At 31.5% G+C, this 24435-nt stretch overlaps 2 protein-coding genes across 3 annotated transcripts in view; one reads left to right on the top strand and one right to left on the bottom strand.

Moving 5' to 3' along the window:
- Window positions 1-2067, top strand: part of LOC129228681 (snake venom 5'-nucleotidase-like) — a 42324-nt gene extending 40257 nt beyond the window's left edge. The window contains exon 9 of the mRNA XM_054863365.1: window positions 1585-2067. Within this exon, the coding sequence (XP_054719340.1) occupies window positions 1585-1868 (284 nt within the window). The 3' untranslated portion in view covers window positions 1869-2067. The remainder of the gene's footprint in view (window positions 1-1584) is intronic.
- A 925-nt stretch (window positions 2068-2992) lies between these two features.
- Window positions 2993-23993, bottom strand: LOC129228071 (cathepsin B-like). Of its 2 annotated transcripts, XM_054862706.1 has the most exons (9): window positions 23868-23951; window positions 19303-19343; window positions 17311-17440; window positions 14206-14409; window positions 10218-10333; window positions 8361-8590; window positions 6512-6628; window positions 6045-6173; window positions 2993-3232 (listed from the first exon to the last, which is right to left on the bottom strand). In XM_054862706.1, the coding sequence occupies exons 3-9, from the start codon at window positions 17437-17439 to the stop codon at window positions 3156-3158; spliced, it is 1002 nt and encodes a 333-aa protein (XP_054718681.1). In that variant the 5' UTR covers window position 17440; window positions 19303-19343; window positions 23868-23951; the 3' UTR covers window positions 2993-3155. The 2 variants fall into 2 exon arrangements, with proteins under 2 accessions (XP_054718681.1, XP_054718682.1); XM_054862707.1 differs by lacking the exon at window positions 19303-19343 and having other exon boundaries at window positions 23868-23993.
- Window positions 23994-24435: the final 442 nt, after the last annotated feature.

The following is a 24435-nucleotide window of genomic DNA, read 5'->3' as shown; positions in this document are numbered from 1 at the left end:
GCATAGTTTTTCAATTTATGCTGTTATTATTCTTATATGTTTCTTGTTGTTTTTGTTTCATACACTTGCTAGTGTGCCACTTACGAGTGAGACTTTAAATGAGATATATATATATATATATATATATTTGTGGCTAACAGTTTGTTTACATTTATATTATTGAAAACTTAAGTATAGGTTTACTTGCCACACACATTGTTTACTTTAGCCCATCATAGCAAATTTAGCAGTGGTGCACCGATAGATGCCGGTCACCTCCCTGTCTGTTTCGCTCTATCACAGACCTGTATTTTCTCCCGTTACTGGGAGGCCAAGGACTTGTTGAACAATTTGAACACTTGATTTTTATTTTGTTCTTGGGTTTGACTGTTTTGTTTTGTGTTCATTGTTTTTTTTTTTTTCTTTCATTGTTTGCTTAAATTTTTTTCCCCTTGTTTTTGTCTCTGTATGGCGTAAAGATAATGTTTGTACCGCCTGCTGCATTGGAAATGAAAAAAAAAAAAAAAAAACTTAGATAAGTAACTATCTACAACTGTAAGAACAGAAACAGAAGTTAAAGAAATAAGGAAGACAAAACCCAGTAGAAAAATCCTACAAAATCAAATTACGTGCCTGAATATCAAAAAAAAAAAAAAAACGCGTTCAACAATCAGTTCGCTTTTGCTAACCACAACAGCATAGCCTACCACGCGTCTGAGCCGCGCGGCATGGTTCCTTGCAGCTAACGACACTGTCGGCCAGCGCCCTCCCGATGAGTTAACTTGCCCCACCATCTATTAGGAATTCTTAGAACAAAACAATTAATTGAACATCTAGTTTGCAATTACAATATTTTGCTCAATCTGATTTTTTAAAAAATAGCCTATAGCCTTTTGCAATAAATGGACTATTCAACACAAAAATAATTTTTCAATTTGAACCAGTAGTTCCTGAGATTAGTGCGCTCAAATAAACAAACAAACTCTTTAGCTTTATATTATTAGCATAGATTTAAAAAAAAAATTCAATACAGAAAAAAATGAGTAAGATTCTTTTGTGCATTTTTTTTCATGGTCAATTTAAATTATTAATATTATTATTATGCAATTTTTATTTTAATATCAACCCCCCCTCCCCCACAAGTTCTCAGATTTTTATGAAAAAACTGAATTATAAATTGAAAATTAATTTGAGATGGGGGGGGGGCAGAGCATTTTCTATCATAAGTTGTGTATGCCAGCTACTATTTCTTCTTTTTATAATGTTTATCTGGGGGGGGGGGGGATTAAATTGGTGGAAAATCACGTGACCAAGTTCACGGTGAACGCCGATACATTGCCAATCATTTTCCCGAGTCAATGCGAATTCCACCGAATTATTAAATAAAATGAAGAAACAAAGTGGTCACCATGTTTTAAAAATTTTTGGTACCAGTTAAAACAATTTAAACAAAAAACATCTATTTTTTAGGAGAAAAAAGTGTGTTAAGTGAGCAAATATAGAACCAGAAACGCATGATGTAATTTTATGTTGAAAAGGTCTATTAAATAAATGTATTCATATTTAATAATTTCTGTTAACTTAGAAATATCTTTTCTCTTTCAGATGAGTTGGATATTGATATCCTCATCAATTATTTTCAAAAGCATTCACCAATAATAACTGGCTTAGAAGACCGAATTGAGGTTTTACCAACAGAATCGAAGGCATCCGATGCTACTACACAAGAAACAACAGAGCTATTTCAACCAACCACAGGACTTTTTGGCCAAAGTGAAGTAACAAATGGGCCCGGAGAAGAGACTTTAGTTGAAACACTAGAAAATATTCCAAAAACACTGCAAAATGTTCCAAATGAATTAACTAAGATTCTCCCATTCAAATTATGATTAGATGAGCAAAGTAAATTTTAAAAAAGTATTAGCAATCCCTCTCTATTTTTAAAAATCAGTTTCTTTTTTATTAACTACTAGCTAAACCCTGCTATGCTCAGCTGTAGTTCAGTCTGGAACTAATTATTGGGGATTAACAGGGGTGCCCCCCCCCTTCGAACAAGGACACACACCCAATCCAACTCCCAAAGCAAGAGCGCCCCCTAAAAATTTCAATGGCGCAGTCCCCCCCACGACCCCCCCCCCCAGTTGGGCACCCCTGGGATCAATATATCCTAGAGAGCAAAGGTTCACCAAGTAAACATATTATTCAGTTTAATACCCTTTGGCTGTTGATAGCTTTGGCTATGCTATAGCTATTGACTGATTTTTTATTATTTGACAGCAAAATGTGTACATATCTCCACCTGATTTCAACTTCAAGAACAAACTCAAGAGCTCAATATATACTACAACTTTTTGGGGAAAAATAGAAAACGGAGAAATAGAAAACATATTGCTAAAATGTTCATTATCATGCTTAAATTCAACTAGAAAATGAATCATTCAAATAATCTTTCCAATCACCTGTAGGTGAAATTAACTTTAGAAAAACTTGTTTTAATGAAAATACAAGTTTTATTTAAGATAAATGTGGTACTCAAACTGAAATGCAACACTTCATGCACTATTCAATGAAACTTTATTACATATTTCATGTATTGAATTTTAGTCAGTATGCAAATAGAATTTTCAGAGAGCAATACTGTACAAACTAAGAAAGAGAGTGTAATATTGCACAATGCACATACCAGGTAAATGGTAGCACAGGTCAAAATTCACTATCACAGAATTCAATGCAATATCTACATTAAAATATACTATATGTTTTTACGAAAATGAAGTTCTTTTTTCTTAATGAAAGATAAACATTAAATAGACATATTGAGCTTTAAAAAGACAACTCCTTTACAAATTATCTTCTTTATAAACTCTTTACAAACGTGTTTTAACGCAGTATAACCTTTCAAAGCTTTATTACTCATCACTGTTGACAAAATGACTAGCTTTTAATAAATATATTTTTAAGAATCTCTGTCTCTGTTTTCATTTTTACAAACCATTAAACATCACAAAAGCAGTTTCAAGACAATAACACATTTTTATTGAAAAATAACAAAATTAATATAAAATTACATAAAGTGAAATGTTACATTAAGTGTCATGAAAAAACTTTTGGCTTTTTACTAATTACAACCAACAATGGAAAGTATAACTGAAAATGAGTTAAAAATACAAAAATGTTCATTGTTTTGGCAAACCAGCAACAATAGAGCTCTCAATACCACATTCATCTTGACCTCTCAGGATTTTGAAATATCCTATCAGAAAAAAAAAGTAATTATTATTTTTTATAAATGACAATAACCCACAATTATTTTGTAAAAATAAAAAAGGGAGCACCATATTTCTCCATGCCAAAGCTTTTTCTTTCCTTTTTTCTATTTTAACTCTAAAATATACTCTAAACTCAATTTGCCAATGGTATAATCTCACTCTCTATGAAGCAAGCTGATTCACCAGAGCAAAATATTATTAACTTTTTCTCCCTTATCCGATATAGAAAATTAATATCTTTATTACAAATAGTGATAATAAGTTTTGGATCATAATCACACATGATTTTAGCACAAATTATAAATTGAATGAATAAAACAAAAAATATATTGCCACTGAAATGCTCGATCAAATAAAAAATTCATAGTAAATGGATACTTGAAATCAGGGCTTTCTGATATATCGATAATAATTTAATTTTTGTGCAAGCATTCCTTGTAGAGATAAAAAAAATTAAAAAAAAGTCTGGGAGAAAGCGTAAAATTTGCTGACCCATAAAAGTTAGGATATTTTGTAAAAAATTTATTGTGGGGGCCCCTTTCTTGTGGAGGCCCCGGGGCAGTAGCCCCACCTGCCCTCCCCTAAATCTGGCCCTGTAAAAGTTTAGTCTTCATTGTATCAAGTTTTGCCACTACAATAGATTCTTGACCTTTTCTGTCTACTCTGAGTTCAAGTATTTTTCTTAAATTCTAACCAGATGAATTAGTATATCTTATGCACTGAAATTACAGTGCTAAAATCTTTCCCAAAAATTTCTTGTTAATACATTTCATGAAAACAATAAAGGTATGTATACACATTGGAAATAAAATAGTCTTTATTTGCTTGTGTTGATACGTTGACCACTAGAAACTTATATTTTTGATTCTATAGCATCAAAATTTTATGCCAGGTAGTCATAAGAGACATATAGCCTAATCCAAAATTCCTACACTAATAATCATTACAAATTCAAAGTTACAATGGCTGGACGAGAGCAGGGTTTTCTCTCATATATTTTCCACATTTTTAGCTAGTTGATCAAAGGTAATTGCCCTTACTCTATACCCAAATTATTGCAATAACATTTAAGACTGTATTGTATTTTATTTCAGTCATTAGCTTACTTTTGGTAAAAAGAAAAGCTCCACAGCATGGGGTGAGTGGTTGTATTAAAATGAGGGTGTAAACCATACATCCTTAAATCACTAGAAAATTGCTCATCAAGGTATGACGGGTGAAAATTGCTTGAATTGTAATTGAACAAAGCCTGTTTGGTGATCCTAATATAAATAATAGCCGATGAGGAAGTAACCCACATGTTTCAACAATGAAACTCATGCCACGGCATGAGAATTTGATAATATGTTTTGGTAATGTTTGACATGGATGGAAAAGCTTTATTGTGACAAGGCTGAAACTCGATACGGCGACTTAACAGTTTTACTGGTAAGACTCATTTTAGGAAAACGAAGGAACCAAAACAATTCGCAACTCCAATAAATTATAGGGGTACTGCAGCCACTGTCTAATGGCGGATGAAAAAGATAAAACAAATGCTGTAACTTATAACTTTCTTTGAAGATTAGTGAATGACAGTAGTTTATCATAGTGTTTGTAGGAAGCTTTCTTTTCTATTGTTCTGAAATTACATTACACTACAAACTTTCTGAAGCCTGTAATTTACCCCAAAGAAAACACTTAGAATGGAATGTTTTACCTTTTTCGGTAGCATTGTAAATCAGAGCAAAGTAGCATATTCGAGCTCTGGAGATGCGAACTGAAGCTATCTACTGGAGTTGAAGGTTAATCCACTGGTGTTAGGGTTAAAATTTCAACTATCAAAATATCACCAAACAGGCAATAGCTTTGTTCAAATGTAGAAACAATTTTCACTCGTCATACCATGACAGGCGACTTTCTAGTATTTTGATAGTTGAAATTTTAACCCTAACTCCAGTGGACGAACCCTAAAGTCCAGTAAATAGCATTCATTGTTGACCATTTTTTTATTTCTTCATTCCCCTGAAATGACAGTCTTACCAGTAAGACATTAAGGTTATCGGATCCAGTTCAGCCTTGTCACAATAAAGCATTTCCCAGAATGTCAAACATTACCAAAAAATACTATCAAATTATCATGCTATAGCGCAAGTTTCACTGTTGATGATGTCAGGAGCGTTACTCAATCAGTGACTTCAGTATTATACATATGAGGATGATGAGGTTCGACTGTATTGGGAATGGCTCATACATTTTTTTTGGAAGAGCACAGTATCTTATTACACTTTTATTGAAGTTAGCCCACACCTTTATGAACATTTAAAAGGCAATAAAATTTCCCTGAATACAAGAAATATAAATAAAATACTTTATAAATGACTTTTAAGATCTCTATGAAACAGTTTTGCTCATTAGTACATTGAGATCTTCATGTGTAACAACATAAATATGTTGTCTGAGTCTAGAAATCAAGAATTGGAAAGATAATTGTTTACTATATAAGACCATATTAGCTTTATAGCATATAACTTTTAAGGGTACCCCATGGTAACTTTAAAAGCTATGAATTAGCTACAATTAAAGTTTTACTTTGCAATAACAAATTTATTAATAAGTCATCTAACTTGTAAAACTTCAAAATTAAAACCTAATGAATGCCACAAAATGCTTTCATAACGATAACATAATTGTTACTTTTGTCAGACTGTTGGTTATGTACATAATTGTATATTTCATTGGATGCAATGCAGTATTACACGACTATGCGTCTAATGGAGCAAAATACAACAATAATAAATTTCAAATTGTATTTACCCTTGTCACCCCAATCTTCATTCCAGGAATTTGCAACCAACCAATAAGGAGTTCCTTTTTCAGTGCCATATCCTAAAATTCGAATAGCATGACCTCCCAATTCCTCGCCACTGTGGTGTTGATATACGCCTATGAAAACAAACTCAATTCAATTGTTGCTTGAATACCGAAAATCCACACAGCATTTAATTTTGCAGTATCAAAGCTTAATAATGTTTCCAGCAACTATTTTACTTGATCAAAAAAATTAAGTAATAAATAAATAAAAATATGTTGCAAAATAATTTTAACAACACATACATTTAGAGAAATTTATGTTTTTTACTTTTAAATGTAAAAAATTCTATTTTTCTCTTTCTCTTTCATTTAGCTGGAAATTAGTGCACCACACTGTAGAGAAACATAATTTTGGAAACAGTAAATTAAATAATAAGGGGAAAGCACAGTTTGAGCAAATATAACCTTACCACTTTTATAATTCACAAAATCTCCATAGACGGTAAAAGCTGCTTCAACGGGTCCATTTTTAACAAGTTCAGTTCGGATTTGTTCTTCATCACTATCGATGGAATAAGATTGCTTGCCTGAAAATAAAAGGAATTTTAATTTTTCACTTTATACAAAATTATACAGGCACTTTTTCATTTTTATTCATATCAAAGTCAAATAATTATGTAAATTCACAGCAAATAAGAGAGTTTACTAAATAATAAAACTGAAAACTAGGGCAAAAACATAAAATTTTATTTAGATCTCATCTTAATAGGTCATAGATCTTTTAATTTTTCATATCTCTCTCTCTCTCTCTCTCTCTCTCTCTCTCTCTATATATATATATATATATATATATATATATATATATATATATACATATATATATATACATATATATATATTGAAGTGGAAATTTAAAGATACAAACTGCTAATGTAATTACCAAATCAACAGTGAAACTTTGATTAGAGAAGTGAAAAAAAAAAGTAGGGGTTCAAATGAACTTGAGGAAGGGGGAGCAACATCTCCCTTAATCATTGGAGCACAACATTTATTATTATTATTATTATTATTTAACATCAACTTTATTAAAAGCTATTTACATAATACTAATTCTGTTGACTCCGCTTAATTGAATATTGTCGTTTCCAAGAAATTATATTCACGGGAAAATTTCCCATACTTTTCTAAACTGATAACATTAGTCTTAATACGTAATAATAATGCATCAAAAGCTATACAAAGGGTTTATGTTATTGGTAAAAAGTTTTTGAAATAAGTTACATAAACTACAAAATAGTTTAATAATTAGTATGTACACTACAAGTGTGTTTTTAAATTTCAAAAAGTAACCTTCAACTTGAGTTTTAAAAATATGTTTCGTTACCTTTTTTCAGTATTATTTATTTATTTATTTTCAACTTCGTTATCTATTCGTTTTTTTTTTTCTTTTCAGTAATGACAAAGGCAAAAGAAATTTGGTAGAACATTGGAAATGTTTTGATGGACTATGAATGTTGTTTCTCTTGCCCGCTGTTGGCGAATTACTTCACATTTTTACTTCAATATTCATTTTTACTGAATTTATTTCTAATTTATTCAAAAAGTTTCTCAGAAATGTGAAAGCTGATCAATATTATTTGATTATTTGGGGAAATTTTTTGATTAAGCGGGGATCTTTAACATTGCGTCTATGGGGAAATATTCGGTTCTGAGAGGTTTGATTCATATTAGCGGGTCTGACTGTACTATCAATTTCTTTGGTCACTTTTCATACAACTGGAAAAACTGAAAAATGATACAGCTATGTATATGACAAGCAACAGGTTCTGGACCTATCTAGGTTGATCCTAGTCCAATAATAGTTCATTATTGTGAAACAGTGAATTTTTGAGCAAAATCAAATCGTAAGCAAGTTCAGCTTTATAATTATCATCATTATTATTAATTCCTACACAATTTCCAACATTTTGCTCACTTGGTTTGGCAGATTAAGTATAAAAAATAAAAGCTATTTTTTTAATTTTTGAATAAATGTTCAAAAAAAAGATGCTTTACACTCCATTTATAACCTTTCTCTATACACATAGTTAATTTGTCATGAATCAACTGAAACTGTGTATGAAACTTTCAATAAAAAAATTTTCTTGCTTTCTTTACACTTAATTACACCAATGAAATAGAGGATGGTTCAAGTGTCAACAAACAATAACATCAATAATAACAATAATAAAAAAGTAAATAAAATTTTAGAACAAAAATGACTTGTAGTAGCAATTTTACTTAAGTGTGTTTAAGGAAACAGATTAAGAGAACATTTACCAAAATGTTTGTCTTTACTGTAGCTAACGTTGTACCCTTTTTCACACATGTGCACACATTTGGGAGTGTCAACAATGTCACCACAAGGAGGAAGCTTTCCAGAAGTATGGTGCTCGCAAGAAGGAATAACATATGGCTGACAACCTTTGTGGGAGTTGTATAAGCCTCCGGTTACGATACCTTTCTCAACCCAGTATTCCCAAGCTGATCCGGGAAATCCACCGTTGCACCTAGAAATGCAAACTTTATTTTAGATACTGATCAATAAAAATTACCTGACAAATTTTCTGTCAAAGTTACATAACCTCACTGTGATCACAAATATTGAATTTAAGATGGGTATTATCAATTAAATCTTCTACTGCACTGTCTCAAAAGTGTGAAGGAGTAAGAGGCAAAAGGTTTAAATTTCAGATTTCAAATTTTTCACCAAAAAATTAACCATACAAGTAATAAAATAAATACAGCAAATAATAACTTACTATTTAAAACTTGGGATTTAAAAAAGGCTCTCCCTTTGTCCACACAGAAAAAGTTTATTGTTATATTGTTAAAGTTATAAATTTTTTTTTTTTTTTTTTAAACTATCATAATTATTTATTAGGATTATCCATGTCCATGTACCTTTTACTCCTTCAAAAAAAAATTAAAATAGTGAACCAATTTCAGCTCTTGAAACAAAACTTTTTTTTTTCTGATTATATGATCAATTTTTAGGATTTTACAGAATTCTTCTTTTAAAAAATTCTCATTTTGAAAATATCAAAGAATGAGATTCACCAAAACAATTTGTCCCACAGTTTAGCAAAATATTTTCCCATTATTTTAATATTTTGGGAACATTTTCAAAATCAAACAATAATTCAACTAGGATAGAAAAGCCCTTTTCTTCCTATTGTTTTAAAAGTATGCATTTCACTTTGAAAATAAAATATTCTAATAGATTGTCATTACTTATTCTTATTGATCATTGTCATTATATTCAATATTGCATAGTTATTTACAATTGTTTCCTCAATTTCACAGTAGGGCTCACAAAACAAAATAAAATTTTAGTTATTTAATGACATAACTTAATGTTTCCCTCTAATACAAGAGTTTTTTTATTTAGTCATTACTTTAAAAAAGTGTTAACAAAAAAAAATAATAATAATAACATTATATACATGACTGAGAATAGCAATCATTCTAAAAAAATGGTAAAAATTTATGAATAAGAGATTACAGTAGAAGAGCGTTATAACGCCGACCTGTATAACGCAATTCTCTATAAACCCCACTACTTTTCAGAAGTAAACAATAGATTTTGAAGTTTAAAAAATCCCTCTGTTTTGCCTTGCAAACATAAAAATTGTTAGGCAAATTAAATTTTGAAACAGTTTTTCATCTTTTAATCTTAATTCAAAGCTTTAAAATGAAAATTAGCATTCACAGTAAAATGAAAATACCAGATGGCTCTTAAAAATGCAGTTGTTATGCAAACCATGAAGCTAGCAGAAGTACAGGATTTTGATTGTGAAACAAACTTATTTTTGAATAACTAATTATAATATTGGTGCTTTAATACTCATTGCAGATAAAACTAATTCTGAAGTGCTAATATATAGATATCTTCTGAATATTAGTTTCAAAATTTTTGAAATGATCTATACAACGCAAGAACCTGTATAACGCAAAAGCTGTGGTCCCAAGGTGTGCATTATAACGGTCTTCTACTGTATTAGCAAATTTTGATAATAAGCAATGCAAAGTAGGGGTAATTTTTTTTTTTTTTTTTTTTAGAATTGGCAAGTTAGGAAATAGCACAGAAGTCCAATTTACATTTGCGAGACTTGGATAAAATAACCTCATACTTACCCCATTCCACATGAACTACAACAAGACAAAAGGTCTTCAGCAGAAAGTTCAATTATATTTTTTCCATTGCTGTGGATACAATGTCTATCAGACATAGCTTCTACAGCACCAAAAGCCTACAAAGACATATTTCTTAGAATGCAAGAAATGTAATTTACCACAAACAGATAACAAGTCAGCAAATGCCCTATGTACTGGAATTTGAAATGAAAAACCCAAGCTTTTCCTTGGGATACATAAATTTCATAAAAATAGGTTTTTAAAAAATGCTTCTCAAAAATTGTAATGAACAAACTTTTTGGGATAATAAATGTTCATACCCAATAAGTTTAAAATTTCACTTTTCAGAATTCAATTAAATAAAACTTGAATGTATTAAATTGAGGTTCTTAGGACTAGTAACCCAAGTCCTAGTCTTTGAATATACTTTCATTTTTAGTCTGCATGGTGAATTGGAAAACATGTTTCAAAATAATCATTCAGTGCTGAATATGTATAAGAAAATTAATGGATAGAACAATTTAGGGTAATAAGTTCTTTGTTTTTAACGAAAAGAAATTATTGTTCCTACCATAAATTGACTACCTGCCGAGAACAAAAAAGTATTAAAATACGAGGTGTGGCTATTAAATAACAAGACTGATGCTGCTACAGAAGAACCACGCATGCGCCAAATCCAAACGATCGACAGCTATGCAGCCTACACCCTTTTCTTTCGATTGCAACACCTTCCGTGTTTGTAGAGAAATCAGTCTGGCCATAACCATTGTTTATGTAAGAGGTGTTACTTTCCTTTTGCCAGAAAAATTCTAAGTGTAATAGTAGAGTAACAAATTGTCATGAAGTTTCACATGAAACTTTGTAAAACTGATACTGAAACTTATCGTTTATTAAAAGAAGTTTATGGCGATGAGTGTTTATTACATGCGGGAGTTTTTGAGTGGTTCAAGAATTTCCAAGATGGTTGGGAAGACATCAGAGATGATGACTGTGGGGTCGCTCTTTAACCTCCATTAGGATGAAAATATCGAAAAGGTCGGTGATCTGGTTTGATCTGACCGTCGTTTAACAATTTGTGCAACGCTGAAACTGTTGGAATTGACAAAGAATGCGTAAGGAAAATTTTATGTAACAAGAAAAACGTGAAAAAATTTGAACATGAAAAAAGTATGCGCGAAAGTGGTGCCAAAAATTCTCACAGTCGAACAAAGAGATGCTCATAAAAATGTGTGTACTAACACTTTAGATGCCATTGCAACTGACTTGAACTTTGTGGAAAGAGTCAAAACATGTGACGAATATTGGTTTTTCACTTACGATCTAGAAACAAAACGTCAATCCATGCATTGGAAGGGTCCAACCTCACCGAAAGCTAAAAAAGCTCGAATAAGCAAATTGAAATTCAAAGCGATGACGATTGTTTTTTCTCGATATTCATGGTATTGTGTACCTTCACTGGGTTGCTGAAGGTCAAACTATTAATCAACATTACTACCGTGAGGTACTTGCTCAACTCCGGGAAAGAATAAAAAAAAAACGGCCAGCATTGTGAAAGAACAAGTCGTGGATTCTCCATCAAGACAATGCGCCGGCACTCTGCATTGTCTTTTATCTGTTCCCTAAGGTCAAATTTGCATTAAAAGAAACAAGATTTCAGTCTGTTGAAGCTGTGAAAGAGAAAGCGGCACGCGTCATGCAGTAGCTCACAGAACAAGACTTCTAGCACTGTTTCAAATAATGGAAAATTTGCATGGAGCGTTGTAAGGACAGAGGAGGGGTGTATATTGAAGGTGATAAAAACTAAATATGAGGTAGTGAGAAGCAAAGGGATGCAAGTGGCAAAATTAAAAATTTGGAGATAACCAGTACACATGGTAGGTGAACCTCTCCTCTGTCTTGGGGCAAAAAAAAATTGTACTAATAGCCTTGGTAGGTGATGCTGTACAGAATGATTTGGAAAAAAATTTCAATGAAAGCCTACCTAGGATCGAATCTTCAAACACGTTTTACTCGAAACTTGAAATAGGTCACTTGCATCCCTTTGCTTCTCACTGCCTCAAATGTATCAATTTAAAATAATATGTTTTACAGCAATAGTCTCGTTATTTAATAGCACACCTCGTAGTACATAAGAAAAGTATGTATTTCAGTGGTGCACACAAGGGAGGGGTCCAGAGGGTCCAGACCCCTCCCATTGGTCTTGGTTTTCCCCCCAACTGACTACAATTCTATGTATTTTGTACGTAGAGGAATTTCAAACAAAGGCAACAATTTCAGTTCTAATAAGTGAAAAAAAAATCCTCATGTTAAAAGATTTTCAAAATATTGGGGTTTTTATATAACGAATTGCCATGAGAAGCAGAATGGTGATAATAAACAAATACACTGTAATAACAATGTTTTTAGTTTTGTAATTAATTGCAGATTAAGATGAGTTTCCATGAACTTGATTCCATTTTTACTTTCTTCTATATCTAATATATAGAAGAAAGTATTGGATTCGTGCAAATTTTCGAATTTCGAATTTTGACGGATTCGAATGTTTTGAGGTGTGCTGAGTCCATTTCGACTATTTTTGGAAAATGTCTGTCTGTCTGTGTGTCACGTCTGTGTGTGACCAGTTTTTTGTGGCCGCTCTACAGCAAAAACTACCGCATGAAATCGAACGAAATTTGGTACACATATGTGCCCCTATGTGAACTTGTGCCCATTGGTTTTTGGCGCGAATTCCTCCAAGGGGGTTGGAGCAATGGGACTTTTTTGAGTTACGTGTGCTTGCTATTCCTCAGGAAGTAACTGGCCGAATCAAACAAAATTTGGTCCATATGTTGCCATTAACAGGAACAAGTGCTGATTCAATTTTGGTGTCAATAACTCAAACGGGGGTTGAGCTATAGAACGTTTTTTGTCGTCAATTGTGACTGCTGTATCTCAAGAAATAATGAACGGAATGAAAGAAAAATTTATCGGCAAGTAGCCCATAGAGGGTATAATAGCTGATTTTATTTTGGTGTCAAAAGCTGAAAAGGGGGAGGCGCAATCGAATGTTCTTTTTTTTTCATTGTGAGTGCCATATCTCAAGAAGTAATGCTACGTTCTGGATGAAATTTGGAATAAATGTGAATCTATTTGTAAATAGGCGTTGTTTCAATTTTGGCGCCAATCGCTCCATGGGGGGCTGATTTTTTTTGTGTAAATAAAAATAGCTTTATAAATGTAACAATAAGAAAGATAAATTGTAATACTGTCATCTGCTTATTTCACGTGATTTTAATTTTTGGGAAATAATCGGAAATGTTATCACAATGATTTAAAATTAATAACTGTTGCCATTTTATGTTTGTTAACAAATAAAACATCTAATTAATTCAAGCAAGGCTTTTAAAATAACTTTCAAGTCATTCTTTGCTTAGCTTTTGCAAAATTCAGGATTTCAGGTGTTTTTTTTTTTTTTTTTTTTTTTTGTTGCTGGGAATATTGCATTCTCTTCAAGCATAGGGATTGATCAGAATTCACAAGAAAGATATAGAAGAAAGTTTCGTGATGCCCACAACATACTAGTTTAATTATAAGAGAAGTAAAAGCATACATTATTTTTCTTTCTGGTTATTTGTTTAAGTATGTTTCATTAAACAATGCTAAATATTTATTTAATAGTTTGATTTTTATTGTTTTTCGTTCTCGAGAATCGATAAAATCAAGTCAATATGTTTGACGGCGTATTGGGGTATGATATGAGAATGAGGCTTTCGACCTTGGACCCTCCCCTTGTAAAATTCCTGCGCCACTGATGTATTTTAATACTAGAGATGACTTTGACACTTCAAAAATAACTAAAGTGAACTTCCAACTGTTGTAAGAGGAAAATTTTTATTTCCTCAATTGTTGATAAAATACATTTTAATAGAAATATATTTTAAGTGTTTCATAGATTAGACTTCAAAATGTTTGTACAATTAAAGATATAAAAGATAAGGTTTTATCTTACCCAACATGATCCACAAGATGCTTGATCTCTAATTTCACTAATGGTTGGGCATTGGGGCCATTGTTTTCGGGCATCAAATGAATCGGGCAGATCATCGGGAACAGCGTGCCTGATGGATGGCAGTCTGTATTTGTGATTGTCTTTGTGAACACCAAGAAGGCCCTTGATATATTTCATACTGACACCTTCAAAATTTTTGCCAGCCTAGAACATAGAATAATTTTTATAAATATCGTAATTATATTAATGAAGCGTAAGTTTGGAACACATGGTAACTATGATGAACATTCAAAAGTAAAAAGTCAAACAAAATTAATGAATTTATTGCATTCTTTTTGATACAATAAGACTAAATTAAAGTGGAATGCTTCATTACTTGAATGTGCAAAATTGGCCAAAACAACAGAGAGAAAATTAAAAATCCAGCTCATACACAGTCAAAAGAAATACAACATAACAACATGTAGAAATTTCATCAAAATATTCAAAACAATTATTGGCCGATGTTGCAGGTTAGTGGGTTGCCTCAAATGTCTCATTTTCAGAGCATGAATGAATTCAAAGCCTTAATCACCAAGTTTTCTTAATACTCATTGAATAGAACCAATTCCATTACAGCCTGATACATGCTCAAAAGTCAGCGGTTGTTGAGTTCTATTGCATCACCATCACTCCCGAGAGTCCCATGTACCTGTCACGCAGTGGCTCATCAGATGAGAGTCCCCCGGGAAAGAACATTCTGTTACACTTTTTTTCAGAAATGTTCAAGTCCTTTTTACCCCTTTAACGATCGGATAATTTTCAAGAAAACGATCATAAAAGTGTATATTTTTTTTATTTAAGAAAATGATATAAAAATAAGTGTATGAACAACATGTGCATTCAATTTTTCATTTTCAATATTTTTTAGATTGAAATTTTAAAAAAAATTTAAAATTTTATGAAAAGTCAACAAGCAAAGCCAAGCAAGCAGTGAAAAATTAAGAAATAAGTCTTTTGAACATTAAAAAAGAATTTTATCTTTTGTGTAATATAAGTAAAGATAAATAAATTTTTCTTGTGTGGTAAATTTCAAAGCTTGAGATACAGAGGCCAATGTCACAATCTGGTAAGTTAGTAAAAAATTTCCTTTCTTCATCTCTGCAATTACATTTAAAATCTGCAATTACATTTAAAATGGACTGGTGCTGCCATCTAGTGCATAAAGAGAGAAATAAAGTGTATTCCGGGCAAAATAAATGAATTGGTTTTAATAGTTTCGTCGCATTAATATTGCACACTCTAGCACGGCACTATCACAGGAGTGAGAAATGGGGTCGAAACCCCAACACAGCATTTTCATGGGAGTGAGAGGGAAGGGGTTAAAATCCTTTCTTACTTTCCCTATCTCCACCCACAGAGAAGTTATAGAAATGTATAAGACCCAAAAAAACTTTAACCAAAAAGACAAAATGGAAAAAAAGTTTGTAGCGCACTACTTTTTAAAATAAGTAGAGTAGGGAGTAGTTTGATACAAAATATTATTAGTTGGTAGAGATTTCTGGACACTACTTTTAAATGAAGTTCTTAAAAAAAAAAACATTTCATCAGCAGTGTAACAAAGAGAATGGTGTACCGGTCCGTACCCCAAGCTTGAAACTCAAAATTAATTAATTAGATCCTACAAAGTATAAGTTCCTATAAAATTAATTGCTATATAGAAAATTAAAGTTTTTCTCTGCTGTTTAAAAGAGTTTTTCTCATCTAATCAATTTTATGTATATGTATGTCAATGTAAAATTTAAACCAAATCATTTACATTATCAAGTTGTCAAACTGTAAAAATTTGATTCTTTCAATTTTCGTAATCTTTTCTTGCAAAGAATATTTGTAAAAACGTTTTGCAGTAAGTTACCGGCCCTAAGCCAGGGCTTAGGCAGAAATACACAAAATACACCGCTAGCTCAGTTATTTCCGAAGACTGCAGTTTTGCGCCTTTCAGCACTCATTAGCCCGAAATAGGAATGTGTGCTAATTGTACATTAGCTACCAGTTTGTTTGGCTCTCTTGCAGGGCCGGATTTATGGGAGGGCAGGCGGGACTACTGCCCCGGGGCCTATACAACAAAAGTGCCCCCACAATAAAAATTTTTCAAAATATCCTAACTTTCACGGGTCAAAAATATCGAATATAAATATATATATATCATAATATTCGGATATACATCAAAGTATCGGATATTTTCATAAATATGATAATCTTTTGAAATCCTGATTAGGGGCCTCCACTCCTTTGTTGCCCCAGGGCCTCCACACTTCCAAATCTGGCCCTGCTCTCTTGGCTCCCTTAAGAGGTTTTCACTTCCTATTCTGGGCTGATGAGTGCTAAAAAGCACGAAACTGCAGTTCTCGGATGGAATAACTGAGCTGGTGGTGTATTTTATGCATTCGTAAAAATGGTTTAAAACATTACAGAAAGAAAGGATAGCTAATTCTTAGTAATATTCCACGTTCAAATGAGCAAATTTATAAATCTGAAAAACTTTTCGAATTTTTTCGTTCAATCCTCAAACGGTTATAGGTGTATGCTTTTTATTTATTTATTTTTTAAAAAGTAACAGCTACATTTCAAAAGTAGTTTGTTGTCGCTACATTTTAGAAAAATTAGTTGTAGTTAACTACATTTGTTATAAAGTAGTTGTAGCTATAGTTCGCTACAAAATAAATGTAGTTTTTCCAACCACTGGAATGGGATTAAGATCTAGTTCCACACACAACTTTGGATTATATCTCATTCAAATGAATTCATTAGTGCTATGAAGACAAGTCAGGTGTCATTAGCCAAAAACATCATGAGCCCATTATGGACAGAAAGTCCAAAAAAATATTTATATTAAACTTAGTGTGATTGTATTTAGTTACTTTAATGTAAAACAAAAATTTAATCTGCTCAAGAGATAACATTGTATATTTGAAGTGAGAGAAAATACCTAACAGCTTCTATAGAACTAGTTTCTGTTTCTTGTATCTGCACACTTTAAAAAAATACTTTGTATCACATAAAATAAATAAACAAATGTTCAAATCTCTATGTTTGATGTCTTAGCAAAATATGAAATCAAATCACCTTCCAAGTAGTGTTCAGGAAATTAATGTAGTCAATCATCTTCTGTGAAAGAGGATGTACATGGCTAGGGATTAGGAACTTGGCAGCCCCTACAGTGAAACACACTGCTAGAACAACTAATAGCTTCATTCTAAATGAAAGAAAAATGAACAACAATTAGAAATTTAAAAGTATTTTTTAAACTAAAACACGCACTAAATTCTGTATATTATTACATCCAGCATTCAAAACTGTTTTTCTCTATTTTGTCAATCCAATTACATAATTACTATAAGTCAAAAAATTTAATAGGTATATTTTCATTAATGTTCTAGAAAAAGCATTTTAACCACAAATTAACAAGTGACAAATATTCTGAAACATTATTATGTATAACGCATAACAGTGTTAATCCCGAAATATATGGTTCTGCTGTGTGTGACCCGTTTATAAAATTCTGTCCTAGAGAGATAGCTACTTTATAAAATTCTGTATCATAAAACTTACCTTTTGAAAAAATTTTGAAGCTATAAATAAGTCCATTCATTAAATTTCATTTGTAAAAACAGCTCTTCCATGACTTTTAGGTTCAAATAACCTGCATGAGTATGAAGAGCATACATAAAAATTTAAATTAAAAAAAAAAAAAAAAACTCTTCAGGCCTTCAGCTTTCAAGTCATTCCCATTCCCAGCAAAATCCTTTGGAGGTAAAGGGATTTCAGATTAAAAATGTGACAGCTAATAATGCTCTTCATGATCCGACAGTTCTTTTTTTTTCAAGAAAAAAAAAGAAAGGAAAGAAAAAAAAAGATTTTTAAGCTGGGTATGTGTTACTCAGAAGTCACCCAATACAGTAAAAAAATTTTAAAAAGAGGGAGAGAAAGGAAATAAAAGAAAGAGAGAAAAAAAAAAGGAAGGAAGAAAGTGGAAAGAAAAAAAAAAAAAAACAGATAAATTTAAACTTTAATACACAAAATATTGTCAATACAAATGCAAAGTATCCAATATGAGTTTTTAAGTGCCGAACTCAAGAGCCTTGTATCAAAAATGATATACCTATACTAAGGCAAATTAAGTCCTAAAACAGTTAAAAAAGTGCTTATTAATGTAGAAATCACAACAGTCTTGGCAAATTTGATAGACACAATACATGTGTGTGTGTGTGTCCTTCTCTCTCTCTTGAAAAAGTGATTCTTTTCATTTGATACTACATTTGTTGTAATGACAATATTTAGAAGTTAAAAAATGAGTTGTCAAACCTATAAAAAATAAATTAACAAATAAATCTTGTAATATAACTAAGAAAAATAATATTGATTTCATTAAAATCAGAAGGAAAAAATGGATTTACTTGCATTGATGTTTGAGCAACTCATAAAACTATGATAGCTAAAATGCAATGTTTCTCCTATTGTTACTGTTATTTTACTGCATCTTGGCCTCTTCCCAGTTTTTATTTACAAGCTTTAGGAAAAGATATGATATTAGCTACCTTCCTTATAGAATTAAGTATTTTGTTTTACTTTTTGTTACTTGTTGAAAACTTTATAGTGTAAGGAAAGAAACATTTCACAGTTATATAACTATATTACAATAGCTGAATCTTAAACATGGTTTTGTATAGATAAAATCCTAAAAGACTTAAAATTTAAAAGCATTTCAGAATAGACTAACTTTTTAAACAATAACTGGTTAGTTTATTCTAAGTAAAGAATAGAAATATTAAAGATAAAATACTAAGTTGGTTTTTATTCTCAAACTAAAAATAAATTTCAGTCTACACTTTATATGTAATTGCTATTTTGTTGGGATGCTAAGAAAGTAAAATTTTACAAAACTTCTGACAAGTATATAAACTTTTTTGTTGCAGCTATATACATGTCAATCATAATTATTTTTACACAGATAAGTATGCAAAGATGTATTAAGCAAAAATACAGTATACATATAATAATGCTTCAAAACCAGACCAAAAGAAAAAAAAGCCCTAAAAACTTTAGAAGGTAACTTACTTTAATACTTAAATGTTCTGAGCACCTTCCTAAATGAAGCCCTAGAAATTGACAAACCGGTTAAACACAGTTTTATACTTTTCCTATCAGAAATCTCTTATCAACAAGCTCAATCAGAGTTCTTGGACAAGTTGATAACAACAAAGAATAGAGCCAATGTCAACTGAAAGGTTATATCTTAAAAGTAAAATTAACTTTAAAGATAACTCTTTGAACCCTTCCAATATTTATTCAAGACTAGATAGATTAAATAGCTTATCACATTTTTATGTAGTGTGAAGAGCAAAAAGGAAAACTGAGTTAACAAAGCATTTCACCACTAAAGAAGATTAGATCAAAAAAAGATTAATTTAAAGAAAAGAATGCTTTCCTCTGCATCAAATTTGACTTTCTGTGATGATATGCCAGGAACACCAGTGGCGCAGCCATGGGGGGGGGAGGGGGTTAGACCCCCCCCCCCTATGGCTACACCACTGGTGAGCCCACCCATCATGAGCCCCAAAAAATCATTTTTCAGTCGAACCTGAAGGGTTCTGTTTATGAGATAAAAGATTTTTATTTAATATAATAGCTTTTATGACGGTAAAAAGCTTGTCTTCCTGTTTATTATTATTATTATTATATATATATATATATATATATATATATCTGTCAGGGGCTAGAAAAATCTTTAAAAATTTACCTGCCCTGCCAGGCATGTTTGTCTTGAAAATAGATGCCCGAATAAAAATTTTACATGCTCGTTTTTTTTTTGTTGCATAATAACAAAAGTATCTGAATTTTTTTGTATAGCAATTAATCAGAGAAAAATAATTCACAGCATTATATCTGAATCAAAAATTATTTCAATATAAAACAGAAATAGAAGCTTAAATAAATAGTACATAATAAGTTGCTATTGAAATAACCAATACTCAATTAAAAAATTGTAATAAATTACATGCTCAGCCAGGCATGTAAGGGTAAAAGATTCATGCCCAATAGGAATTTTTACATGCCCCGGGCATGTCGGGCAATAATAATTTTCGAGCCCTGATATTCTGTGTGCGTGTGTATAAATGAGGGCATGGCTTTACTTTAAACTTCAAAAAAACATTACCCCCCCCCGCCCCCCCCCCCCCCCCGAGAGGATTTTTTCTCGATATGCCACTGAGGAACACTGTAAGATAAAACCTTCCTATGACCAATAGGAGGGTTTTCTTTTCCTTAATGTACCATTTTAATTTTAAAAGCAAAGGTAATGGTCAGGTATAGAGGCAGATACAAGGGGAGGGTAAGGGGGATCATGACACAACCACCCCCCCCTAAACCATCCACAATTATTGTTCAAACGTATTGTGCTCAAAAACTTAAAACAATTACAGTAAATATTTTCAATTCATTAATCATTTTTAGGAGTAAATGTGCAAAATACTCATACTTCCTTTTGATTGCTTAAGAAATCTATTAATAAGGTTTATGTCCTACAAGATGCCTTATTCCTTGAAGATTTGATGCTTTTTACTGACACACAAGCAGTTTGAGAAATCTTCTACACACAAAACCCCACGTACTTCAGCATATCCCCCCTCCCCCCGGCCAAATAGTAGTCTGCATATCGCTCCTGGTTTTATCCAAAATTTATGGATGAAAGAACATCTGGTAGCAACTAAAATATGAATGACAAAAGCTTCTTTCATCCTTAAGTTCATGCTTTCAGAATTGAAAAAGAGGCTCCTTATCACCTCAGGATGCATATGTATATGCAATCACACAGTGATGTAGAAAAGGTCCCCTTAAGAGTGAAACTTCCAAGACTAAAAATACATCACTGGAAAAATTCAACTCTCCGTTGTAACCTCCTCCTTCCCTTGCAGGGTTGTCCTTATTTGTCCACCCCGGGAAGAAAAAAAAAGTCCCGGACAAAAGGTCATTTTGTCCGTTTCGTCTATTTTGTCCACTTTATCAGTAAACTGAAAGTTTTGAGTTAAAAATTTGAAGTTTGAAAATAATAAATAATTATATAGATTTTTCCTATTTAAGTAATATTTTAATATAAAAATAGTATACATAAATATGTATGTAAGCACAATTTATTGTAAAAATATTTTAAAGTGAAAAGAAAAAAAGTAAAATCAGTTGAAGTTTGTGTAAGTGTGTTGACAAATCAAATGAGGTGTTAAAATAAATTATAATGCATGTAATAGCATTTATAAAACAAGCACATCCAGCTGTAAATTTTAAGATGTTTATCTGTGATATGTAGGTTAATTACCCATAATAAGTGCATATTTATAAAATAATAAGTATAAATAAAAAGTTTTTAAAGGTTGGAGATCCAAAATGTTAAAAATTATATTTAAAAAAAAAAAGAAAAACTACTTGATATTAATAAAAGAAATGTTGGCATGAAGTGAAATCGGTTCCTTGCAATACAAATGTGATGATCAGGCAACAGGCTCTGACTAGGCTGTTCCCCTATTCAATTAATTAGTCCCCAATGAAGATTAACAGCCCCTTTAAAGCTATCTACCCTCTTGCCTATTATAACCTTCTCCGGTAACACTGTTCTGAGTACCCACAACCCTACTAAAGTAGTAATTTTTCTTAATTTGCATGACATTAACATATCCATAAAATATTCTGAGTACATAAATATTTTTACTATGGGGTGACATCAATAAAAACTCAAAAAAATATAACAGTTATAAAATATTTTTAGTCTATAAATCTTTGTTTTGTATGTATATCTGCAAGCATTTCATTTGACTTTCCCATTGAGTTTAATTTTCTACTATTGTATATAATAGTCTAATCACGCCCAATAGCTTATTCACATTGTTAAATTTTATTACTTTTAAGTAAATTATGATCTAAAATTAACTGCACCTATGTGTAATTAATTTTTTTTTAGATTTATGAAATTCTAAAGCTAATGATTCTATTTTAATTAAATGATTATAATTCATGATAGAAAATGTATTAGAATAGTATACTAATATTATTACACCATAACAATAAATTTTATGTAGGATGTATAATCAGTTTATTTTTCCTTTCGTCCAGTTTTATCCATTTTGTCCAGTTTCTTCCGGGGTCCCGGATTTTTCACAAAACAGTGGACAAAATAGCAACCCTGCTCCTTTGTAGGGAAAACACCCTTGATGAGGGGTTATTTTATGTATTTGCATGTTATGTGTTTATATGTGGATGAAGTAATAATCCATAAAAATATTTCTCACTGTGTAGTGTTCCCCCAAGACCAAAAAAAGGGGCAGGGCGCTTAAAGATGAAATGGCACTTTCATTCAATTAAGAGAGCACTTTCAAATACAAATTTTTGTAAAAAATACCTCGCAGCTCTTGACAAGTAATAACAATATAACAGAAACTTTCACATTAAAAAAATCTAAGAAAATATTTTCAATTTCTTTTTTAAAGATAAAAGTAAAATGAAATAACTGAACCAAGGAATTTTCTCCTTTAATTTTGATCTCAAAATAGAATTCCTAAATTTACAAACATGAATGTATTTACTCCTTATTGAATTAAGAAAAAACATAAACAGTCAGACAATAAACGAAAATCAAAAAGATCTGAGTTATTTTATTTTTTTCTTAAAACTGTTCAAGATAATTTAAGCAATTTAAAAAAAAAAAACATGATTTTTCTTCTCACCCTGCCAGTGACTAGTTAGTTGCCGTTTTTGATATGCGACTTCTTTATGGTTTAATCCAGCATAGTACTTTTACAAGTTATTTTTCCTATAAATACTACATGACTTAATTTGCATGGTCAAGTTGATTAAATGTCACATTGTTGATATCAAAACTAAGATATATAATTAGTTTTATTTGTTTCTTAATTCATACCACCATTACTTTTATTTGGGTTGACCCATTCTAAAATAAACAGAATAACTTTTAGTTTAGCACAGGCCCCTCATTTTGTCGTTTTCCTTGGGGGGGGGGGGAGGAACAAAGGGTGTATACCCAGTGAAAATTATGCGGGGAAAACTCATAACTATGTCCACTTATATGTGAATACATTAATTTCTCAAAGCCGGGGGTGGGGGGTTCAGTTACCGCCTCTTGACCCCCCCCCCCCAAATGACGGGCCTGATAAAGCATTTTCATTCACTTATGTCTATATATGACTTTTCCTTGAGATTAAAATAGGAAAAATTAGATTAGGGAAATTATGCAAACCCTAATGTATACTTGGAACAACTACAATGCATTTCGCAATTTACTTTCAATGTATTCAACAACTAATGTTTCGAAGATTTCACTAAAATCAATTTGATTGAAAAAAAAAAGATTCAAATGCAGATTGAAGAGACTATAAAATTTATAAACGAACGAACACCATAAAAATTTTTTTTAACAATCAAGAGGCCAAAAAGGAAAGAAAAAAATAATATAAAAGGTCTTTTGCGATTAAAAAATTTTCCCCTATGCATAACGATTCATTCCAGTCAAAGATCAAACTAATGTGCAAATTCAGTCTTGTGTAAAGAACGAAATTAGAATTCACACATGCATTGTTTCGAATCAATTTACATCATAACAAAAGATAAGTTGTTACCTGATAAAAACAGAACTGCAGAAGAAACTCTATTATCGACACACACTTGAGAAGAAACGAGTAAACAAATGCGAAAAGTTGATATCAACGAACTTATATTCGAGTGTACGGTTGCTAAGGCACGTGACTCGCTTCCTATCGCACGCAGTTGGCTGTTTTTCTCTTTCCTCGTGATTACTCAGTAGTCACATGATCACATGATTCTGAAACATCAACTCTTCTCTGAAGAAAATTTTGTCAAGTCAGCGGATTATTTTACCTGGAAGAAAATCAGAAAATTCTTGCGGTTGGTTTTATTCAGCTTTTCGCATGGATGCCTATCAGTGGCGCATACAGGAATTTTTCAACTGGGGATGGGGGGAAGCAGGATTCAGGGGGGCATCCTCCCAAATTTCCATGGCGCAATTCCCCCCCCCCCACCCACCCAATAAAAACCAACTCTCTTCCCCTTATTTATTTTTTTTATTTTGCTCTCTTTTCAAAAAAATTATTATTTTTTAAAAATCTTATTATAGAGAGAGAGTATATATATATATATATATATATATATATATATATATATATTTAT

This window comes from Uloborus diversus, chromosome 8, assembly GCF_026930045.1.
Source record: "Uloborus diversus isolate 005 chromosome 8, Udiv.v.3.1, whole genome shotgun sequence".
Taxonomy (NCBI): Eukaryota; Metazoa; Arthropoda; class Arachnida; order Araneae; family Uloboridae; genus Uloborus; species Uloborus diversus.
Note: the sequence above shows the minus strand (reverse complement) of the source record. Positions and strands in the feature narration are given on the sequence as shown.